This window comes from Dermacentor albipictus, chromosome 9, assembly GCF_038994185.2.
Source record: "Dermacentor albipictus isolate Rhodes 1998 colony chromosome 9, USDA_Dalb.pri_finalv2, whole genome shotgun sequence".
NCBI lineage: Eukaryota > Metazoa > Arthropoda > Arachnida > Ixodida > Ixodidae > Dermacentor > Dermacentor albipictus.
In genome coordinates, this window is record NC_091829.1 from 115,327,401 (window position 1) to 115,337,530 (window position 10,130).

The 10,130-nt window shown below is 45.4% G+C and overlaps 1 protein-coding gene across 5 annotated transcripts in view; it reads left to right on the top strand.

Moving 5' to 3' along the window:
• Positions 1–2,609, top strand: part of LOC135913571 (leucine-rich repeat protein soc-2 homolog) — a 125,014-nt gene extending 122,405 nt beyond the window's left edge. For all 5 annotated transcript variants that reach the window (XM_065446079.2, XM_065446080.2, XM_065446081.2 and 2 more), the window contains one exon: positions 235–2,609. In XM_065446079.2, coding sequence (XP_065302151.2) covers positions 235–270 — 36 coding nt within the window. In that variant the 3' untranslated portion in view covers positions 271–2,609. The remainder of the gene's footprint in view (positions 1–234) is intronic.
• Positions 2,610–10,130: the final 7,521 nt, after the last annotated feature.

Here is a 10,130-nt window from a genome sequence, read left to right on the forward strand (position 1 = left end):
GTAAGAACATGTTGTGGCAATTTGAGCCCTTTGGGACAATAAAATGCATGCATTCGTCTTTTCGGACATTTTCATGGCCCCTAGGGAGTCCGAAAAAAATCGGTTGTTGACTGCATAAGTGCTACTGTACTTCACACCGTGAGAGAGGGTAGTTTTCTCACCTGTCTTATCCTGCTCCGTGCCTGTGTGCAAACCAGCACCGTCAAGCTGCGTCTGGTTTTCTTTGTTGCGCAGTACCTCAAGATGAAGGGGCCCTACCGGACGCTGTGACATCGATCCAACCCGGAGACCACCCCCTGTGGCCAGTGTCTCCACCACACCGGTGGTAAGAAACGGTGGCGTCCCTCTGGCCATCTGGCTACGCCAAACGCAAACGGCCTTGCCAGGGCCCGGTGGCACACCCTCTTCGCGGGAGTCTCCCTTGCCACGGTTGCCAGGTGTCTCCGCAACGCGCTGTTGAAGCTCTGAGAGCCCACTTCTGCCAGCAGTGCTTTGCGGCCTCTGCTGCGGCAGTGGGCAGCGCAACGGACTTGCACGATGGACTCTCTGCCGACAACGATTCCTCGCTCGTTAACTTCCCGAACGTGCCAACGGTGACACGCGCCGCGGCCTGCGTGAAGTCGCCGGGATTTCCGTTTGTGGTGCAAAGAGACGGGAGATCCTCAGTGTGTGACGATGGTGCGAGCGCGTGTGGGGTTTAAGGTCAGCGATTACCCCCAAACTTTCAAACGTCCTGGTGCAAGCATCGCTTTATTGCAGACACCGGTGCAGCGAGACAGTGCCGACAGACCAGTGCTTGAAAACACGGGAGAAATACAGTAAGCACCGGATCACACACACGCACATTGAGTCAGGCCAGTGGTTTGAAGCACTGGTTCGGTAATAGTTGTTTTGTGTGCTGGTTTGTGGCCAACTCGTGTAGGTGCAAAAAACGGCCCTAACGCCAGCCGACGAATTCATGTGCTGGGAGAAGTAGCGACGTATACCCCAAAAATGTAAACACTTTATCGGTGCTGCCAACTTCAGCTGAAGAACAGTGTTCTCATCTCAAAAGATTGTGGAACGGAACGCAGTGCTCAAGTTTGACGAGGTCAACACTGCATGTCGTCATCGCTGGCAGCGACACAGTCGAAGGCTCTCACTTCAGCGTCGGTTTGTTGAAAGTCAGCAGGCCGCTTTGTCTTGTCCATTTTGTCTGTGAGGCATTTTATGACGCTGTCCCTGTTTTTGATCTCGGTGTATGCGCGTAACGGCGGAGCCGATCTCCCAGTTTCAAGAAAGGTTGAGCTGGCCACAAGCACGTTGAGCGGGAGCTCTCCAAGAGAAACATTATATGCTTCTGTGGAGAAAGGAGGCACGGAAAGTAGAACTTGCTGTAAGAAGTGGTTTTGCCGTGTTTCCATGGGGTTTTTGCCGAGCAGAAATCAGAAGCCATTTCGTCTTCCGGCCCGTTTAACCGCGGCTTGTTGTTGTCTCAGGTGTTTATTTCTTTGTCATTCTATTTTTTTATCACCGGCAGCAACAAAAGAAAGCTTGGTTTACGAATTGCCAGCATTGCTGCGTGAAGTTCGCCCATGACGTAGGTTTGTAACTTCATGCGGCATCATTGAGCCTTTCTTTCACGAAGATGTTACAGGAAACAACTCTTTATTTGGAAATCGGCGATGGCATAAGAAAAATTTAGATTTGAAGCCGGGGAAGGGTGAAAGATCAAAAACTTTGACAATGTGCACACGGTTCGCCTCATCTTGAAAGAGAGAATACTATGTGGAGTAAACTTGCTGGCTTCGCAAAGTTTGGCCTTTTGCATCAGCTGATCGCGGCATCATCTCTCCATTACTCACCCCCTGTGCAAGTAAGTGCTGCTAACTTCTTTTTTTTTTATCCTATTTTGCTAGTTTTCAATCGCATGTCATCCACTGAACACGATCGTAACATCTCGTGGGCTTGGAGAAAGCTTCGTCGGTGAAAAACGTTTCGGTGCATTTTGGCGTTGGAGTTAATGCAGCGTTCACACTATATACTGGACTCTGGACTGCTGTAACGCTCCCCCCACGAGGAAGTGACGGACAGCCTGTTTAAACAGTGACAACTGCGCCGAGAAAAAATAATGGACGGCAGACAATGTCGCCAAATGTTGAAAACTTGTTCCGCGTGGAGCCAAAGAAAAAAGTGATTCCTTTACTGTTTAAGCAACAATTATTTATATACTCTCGCATTTTAGTAGATTTTTTTCTTGCATTTTTTTTTAACTTGGTGGCCAAGCAATGGGAACTTATTTTTAAGCCCATTTCTTGCTATTATTGCATGGAATCTGTGCCTCTTTTTTTTTTTGAACACTTTTTATGCCATTTTGCTGCTTCCTTTAATATTTTTTTAATTGTAATCATGCTTTTAACTGCGAAACATCCCCTCTCTTCAACATCAATGTCATCTGTTTACCCTCCCCACCCTCCCAGACTTGTGTCCAATGATTCGGTGCTTCTACGATTACACTGAGCTGGACTTGCACGCCGTTGTTGATTTTTTTTTTTTCTGTTGAGTGGGGATGGTTCACAAAAGGCTGCATTTTTAGCCAATAAAATTGAAGAACATTTATTCTGAAATAATACTTGTGCCTCAATTTGAACTTCCCAAGACCTGGCTATCTGCTCCCAAGTGTAAAGTCACAATGCCTATCAAAAGCAGGTAAGTAGAAAGTTGTCAAGCTGTAGTAGTAATAGTGCCAGTACGAATGCAGTCAACCTCCGTTAATTTGACCCTTACGGGACCGACGAAAGCAATATAATTATCCGGAGGGTCAAATTAAGGTGCAGAAGAAACTAAAACGCCACCGGTTCATTTGGCAGTGATTGCCCAATTCTAGCAGGCCCCCGAATGAAGTGTGCACCCACTTTCTTTTGTCCAATGTAGAAAAACAACATAGAAATGACGCCAATCTCCTAAACAAAGTAGAAATCTAACATGTAACCAATTTTTTTGGGAAGGGAAATGGGCAAGGGTCTAACATGTGTTGCACAATGGTGGCCGGCTTCTCGAAGTCTGCTTTACTGCACTTTTTTTTTAAAGTCGACTTTGCCACAAGGCAGCAGTACTTTACGATAAAGCTCACAAATGCCGTGACCGTGGTTTCGTTACTGTATCCGATTGCACTGTACAGGTAATTTTCTGCCCAACTTCCTCTGAAAAAAAAAATTAAGATGCGCGTTATAATGGTGCAAAAGCGTAATCGGGCATTATGACGTACTGTTATTGCTTTAATGTCTTCCCGGGCTGGCCAGAAACGGGCATTTTTGACAGGAAATGGCATGAGTCGCTTTCATTGGCCCGTAAGCTCTGCTGAGACATGGCGCCACTAAAGCGAAGGTCAATTGCAGGGTCGAAGCAATGAAACTTAAAGCCCCGGCCATGAGCTGGGACCTTCGGTTGGGATTGAATCAGCGGAAGTCTACTGTAGTAGTAGTAGTAGTACAATCGACTCCTAGTAATTTGACCTCAGCTGAGTCGACTTTTCGGTTACTTCAGATTCACTGGAAAGTCCCAACCAGAAATCGCACGTTGCTTTGAAAAGGAAACTCATTTAGTTCTAATGCAAAAATGTGCCGCTTCAGTCAATTCCACCCCCACCAGCGCCCCCTCATGTGTGCCATGGTTACTAAAAGCTTGAAAACTCAAGAAATTTAGCAGGCGGTGCCGCTGCTTCCTTAGGTATGAAGCAGTTTTATTTTTTATCTTTCAGTGGCTGATGCACCTTGTGCCCGTGAAGCTATCAGTTCCTGCTTGTTTTGTGTCGTGTTAGGCACCCATATTCAGCATTCTGTCTCATTCGTTCAGTGTCACATAGCAGGTACGCAACACTGTCCATCCAGATCAAGCAAGATTCCTCAGGATCTCTTTCTTGATATTGAAAAAAATTTGATTTCTTTCATTTGAAGCCATTTGTTAATTCGACCTTTTGCCAGTTCGACCAAATCTCTCCCGCAAGTGTTGAATTAACGGCAGTCAATTGTAGTAGTAGTAGTAGCAGTAGCTAATATTTGATTTTGGGAAGTTACCGCAAGCAGAAGCATGAGACTTAACGGAAGGGACAACACAAAGCGGTTCCTGATCACCAACTGGCCTACACCCAGTAGGCTAAGTAGCTTAATTTGTTGTCCAATAAAAAATCATGCAGATCCCACACATTGTGGCAATTTGTGTAAGGGAAGCTTTCATTAGCCAGCAAGACATAACAGCCCATTACGATAAACGCACAGGAGATCTTGGCGATGAATGCATCTCACAACGATCACGAGCCACTGTGATGTACCTTGCAAAACAAAGGTAAGTGTTATTCAGAAGCAACATTCTCAAGCACTCTTTGGCGGAGATACCATCACTTTTACAAGATTTCGGGTGACTCGGGTCTTGGCACGTCGAAGTAGATTGTTGGAAGCATACTTGGCACTGTGGAGATAGTGAGATTGGCACAGTGCCAATAACGTAAGCTGTATACGCTGTGGGGATGCGCGACTCTCGTGTGTCCCCTTATATGTTTTCTCGCATAGCTCCCGTTTCCTGTAATCCGGCTTCGCCACATGGCTTTACTGTAGTGGTCGGTATGCTTGCAGGGTAGTACGAGAGATGGCGCGAGTGTTGCCCTGCTAATGCCACTTAACGGCGGGGTTCTGCGCGTGCTCCGATCCATGCTTCTGTGATACCGTCTCGTGAGGCCAACTCCTGAGTGGATGAACACAATCATTCGAACGCGCCACCGTTCGCGTGACCGCACGCGCAAACGAGCAGGTATTGGTGTCCAGCACAGGGTGAACATATTCGCTCGTTATACGGTCGCGGTGAGTCGGACTTCCGCGATTTGTCGCGTGCCCATCGGCATGTTTTAGGGATAGCAACTCGGCTAGCAGGCACTAGTCAATGAAAGGTGCAATAAATGCCCTTGCGATTGTTTGCACTACTGTGTTGTCGTTTCTTTGTCCCAAGAGCACGGGTGAGAACCCCACAACGCGTGCACGTCCAGTGCCGAGTCGAGCGAAACCTTGTGAAAGCGATTGTATCGCCGACAGCTTCTACACGGCAGTGCCGATGAATACAGCCAATGACCACGACGACTCGCCAAACCGCGGGAGGTAGGCAATGATAGCATCGCTTTAATAAAATAGAGGAAGGAAGGACCTTCCTGCTTACCACGCTGTAATGGCAGCGCATTAGCCGACACGTGAATTATGGTTGCCAGTGGGAGTTGCAGTGGAAGTAAAACGTAAGGAGACGTACGATAGATATTAGCAGAAGGCTGAACGTACAGTCGACTCCTGTTTAATTCAACCCTTGCACAACCGCATGGTTTGATTTAGTTATCCGAAACATCGAATTAACAAATGGCGGCAAAGTGGAAGAATTCAATTTTTTTTTGTTATTGCTTGAAGTATTCTGTAAAGCCTTTGCTTCTTGATTTTGAAGTGTGACTCAACCAGAATGTGGCAAAGAGCACCAACATGTTTAAACGCTGCCTCGGTCAGTGTTAGAATGTTGCGTTGCTGACAAAGTTGTCGTCGGTCAGTGGCCAATACCGAACACTATCATTGGCGTTGACAAAATCCTCAAAAGCGACAAAAGGCAGTAGCACTGTCTGCTGAATTTCTTGTGTTTTCGTGCACTTAGTAGCCGCTGCATGCATGAGGCTGGCCACCAGTGAGGGTAGAATTAAGCGAAAAGTCGAATTAACCGAGGTCATATTACGGAAGCCAACTATATATTAAACCTGTACAGTTCATGACTAAGTCATGGTTCACTATATTAGTTCATGTAGGGGTGCAGCTGATGTAAAAAATTGGAAACACACCATGGTTGCCATTGATTCTCTTCCTTCAAAAGTACTTCATCTTGGTGATATGTATGCAGGATGTAATTATCACTGCCTTGCCATTTTCAATAACCAGCAAGTGCCAAGAGCCTGTTTCAATTACTGCTGATGTGACTACCAATGCATTCAAATAGCCAGTTTCAATAGCCATGTCAGGAAGAGTGTTGCATGGATTTATGTGAACACTCAATGAAATTAAACAGTGCCATTCAAATTTTAGACTTCTTTTATAATGGTATCCAGTAATATGTGCGTTTGTTACATCAATGTTCCAACTGTATTAGAGCATTCCACTATTATTTTACCTGAGCGAGGTAGTCTGTTCAGGAAGTATCATTAGTAGATGGCAGCTTACTTATCTAGAATACATGCACGATATGCATGTTGTGTGTGCTCATGCCAATTTTTTTTTTTTTTTTTGAGCGAGAGAGGAAAGACCTTTAAAGGAAATAAGGATGGCTTGGTCTGCAGGAGCAGTTCCCTTTTCACGGGAATCCATGTGCCATCTTGGCTGCAACATGTCCTCTCACCCAACACGATCTGGTCTGAGGGGCAGGAGCTGGACAGCAGCGTCTCCCAGTGCTCTTGGAAGGGGGGGTAGAGGAGACAAGTCTGGATTTTGTTTTCAATTTATGACAATACGCCGGAGTGTTCCTAGCTGTTCGCAGTATTTTTTACATTGTTCGTCATACTGAGTAGGAAACATGAGATAAAGCCTCCTTGGATGCGCGAACGGGCTGGTTTGCAACAATCGGAGTGTTGTCCCTTGCATTTTCGTGAGCTGTAGATGCGGTGGTGAAAGTGTCCTGCAGTTTAGTCTGTAGTGTTGAGTGAGCTCTTGGTATGTTGTCAGCCTAGTGAGCTCTTCTGTGTCCTCCAGGGCCTGGTCGATGAGTTATCGAGCCTTGAGTGGGCAAGTTCGTTGCCGAGGCGCGAGCAGGTGTCCACACTGTTTAAACATTTCTGCCTGGCAGCTTGGCTGTTAGTATGCGTTGGGTCGTTGGTGCTACCCAGCCCGAAGTAAAGCTCCTGCACATTTCTTGAGAATCAGTTATAATGACTATTGCCAGAGTCTGTGAGGGCTAATGCCGCGGCTAGTTGCTCTGCTTCTTGTGTTGTATCTGGTATGGCGGCGCTGACGAGGAGCTCAGTCTTTGTCATCACCGCAGCGGCTTTGGTTATTCTGGCATAGTATGCGGCTGCATCTGTGTAGACCGCCTCCTGGAGGGACCCGTAAACCCTGCTCAGGGCCTTGGCACTTGCTTCGCACCACCCTCGGTGACAGGCAGACTGCATATTTTCGGTATAAGGGATGGATCATGACGTGACGTCGCCAATCTTGTGAGAGTTGTCTGGGTGGTATAGCATCTGTAGGGCAATTCCACTTGATTAACAATAGGGATGTGCGAATATTCGAGAATTTCAAATATTATCAAGTATTATGTTTTTCATATTCGTAGTCGATTCGAAAGCTAGGTATTTGAAAATTTTTGAATATTCAGTTGGATATGAATATTCAGAACAAAATCGAATATATCACTGGCTGTGCGGGATCAAACGTGGTTTTTAGCGCTTATGTCTATCTTATCTAAGAAAGTGTGTCTGAATTCATGCTGAATTTTGCAACAATTTCATGCTGCTGGCGAAGTTCTGCCTGCAAAACACACTTAGCCACTGGACATCTAAGTTTTTCATGAAAGCTAGCCTGTCAGTAGCAACAGGCGCGGGCTTGCCAACAGCGAGGGTGAACTCTTTTGCAGGTTCCACTCCCAATCCTGAGCTTATTGCTTGACAGTAAATGCGATGAGTGACTGGTAGATGGTCAAATGCATCTGAGTGTACAGGAAATTGATGCACTATAATACGGCACTGGTTGCTGAGAACAGACAACGAGCAGAAATTATTCAATTTTCCAAAGCTAACATGGGCCAAATACACAATCTTCTGGTATAACGGCTTACTAGTTTAATTTTTTGTACAAATTGCAATGTAATTGCAATGTTCCAACATGTTAAAGTAAACCAACTTGCTGATAAATGCATGTGCATATTATTCGATATTCGATGCTAAGTATTTGTATTCAATGCGTATTTGAAAATGTTGATATTTGCACACCGTTCATTAAGAACTTTCTGTCCTGTTTAGGTCATAGCCAAGTGCATTTTCTAACTGGAGAGGTGGCTTTCTGTTAATAATTTCTTCAACCGTGTCATATAGAGACCAATACGGAGAAGGCTGTCTGTGGATGTGCTCATAGGAAGACCAAGGGTTTGCTTTGTGGCTTTTCGAATGAGTGTGTATAGTTTGTATTTGTCGGTTTTTGGCAGTGCCACGTACGGCGCTGCATACGTCGCCCTAGAAAGGATGAAGGCTCGAGCGAGGCGGATGGTGTCGTTCTCTTCCAAGCCCCGGTGTTTCTTTGTTCTACAAATCATGTGTAAGACCTGCTGCGTCGTCCTCGTGAGATGTCGAAGCACCAGGTCGCATTTTGCATCAGCTTGTATGAGGAGTCCAAGGAAGCTGAGGGATTTGCAGGGCTTTATAACCTATCCTTCTAGGATGATCTGTATCTTGGTCCTTCTTGGTGCGATGCCACCGGACCTCAAGAAGCTATAACTTCTAAGGCAAGCAGACAAGTCCGCTCTCCTTTGCACATTTGTTGGCAAGTTTCTGACTGGTGTTGTGTAAGTCGCGGGTCCTTTTTTTTATCACGACGATATATTGGATATTTTACAAGCACTGCTAGAGCACATGTAACCGGCAAACGGAGGCCTTGGGAGAGCACCTGAGGTTATATTAAAGCAGGCGGCGCAGGATCTCCGGGGCACCCAATTGTAATATCCCCTTTCGACTGCCCACAAAAGAAGGAAAAGAAGCCACTGCACTCAAAATTCTGTTTAGACAGGAACAGCAAGATTACGAGAATGGTGGCATTGTTCCGATTTGAAGGACTTCAGAAAATGCTCACGTTTTAGGGGGGGGAGGGAAGTAGAGAAAGGCAAATGAGAGATTGTGACCAGCAAGCGATAGGAGGTTGGTCTCTTAGGTTTTTCTACAAGTTTTCTCGACAAATTCAAAGCACTGCTAACAAAGAACTCACCAGCCACCTGGAGAGAGGGAACTGGCGACAAAGTGACTCATGCATCTAAGTGGTTTAGAATGCAAACTCTAACCAATGAGACGCACGATCACCATCGTCACTTTCCATTACCAGGGGCGACTGGTGAGCGCAGAGCCACCGTCGCGAACATAAGGCACCAGTACGCTTCATGGGAAAATTCAGCGTGGAGATGGGAAGAAAACAAAAGACACTGTATGACTGGTGTAAAGAGCATGAAGATCTCCAGATTGCAGCGAAAGACAGTGAAAGCAGCCGCGCGTTAATGTTCAAATATTGCAACACCGATCCTGGTCATCGATCCCGCGAAGAAGCCCTGCGACCAAATTCACGAGCATCTAGCATCATCTCGTCACAAGAAGTCCAAGATGTTGACCCAGGAAGGTGAGGAGGTGGGAACATCTCAGCACACGCTCTCTGATATGTCCCGTAGACAATGTGCAAAAGAAACTGAAGCGGATGACGTAATCCATAACTTCGTTTGTGCCCTATATAGCGTACAGGGGGATGCACCAGGCGGACAGACCTTTGGGGGACATCACGTTACGCTTTGAGGTTTGAAGTTTATTGAATACTTAGTGCAGATACAAAAATATTTGTATTTAGTACAGAAAAAGGTCCCACAGTGTAAACACTAATGGGACCTCTTATAAAGTAAAAAAAAAACACTAATACTACTTGACAGCAAAAAGGCAGCTATAAAAATACAGAAATGCAAATACAAATTCAAATACGTAATGAGGCAAAAGAATAATACAATGGAAAATATAAAATGATAGGGGTAAGGCTTAAGCTGAAGTAAGAAACGAAGCAAACAGTATTAAAAACAACATAATTGAAGTTGTGTTTTAAAAGACATATTCAATAAACGGAGCTATAGGTTAAACATGAAATTGCGAAGCTGATGTTTGAATGGCGATATAGAAAAGGCACATTTAATGTTAAAAGGCAATGAAATCCAAAGTTTGATTAAAACAAATGCTACTCTTTGTGAACCATAGTTAGTTCGTACCTTAGGGAGTATAAAATTGTTATTGGAGGAACTTCGTATGCAAATACTGCAAGGCCGCAAAGACCATGCGAACAGGACAAAGACTTCAGCTGAAATACATGAAAGGCGCTTTTGACAAGGACATGGTGAAAATCCGCGAT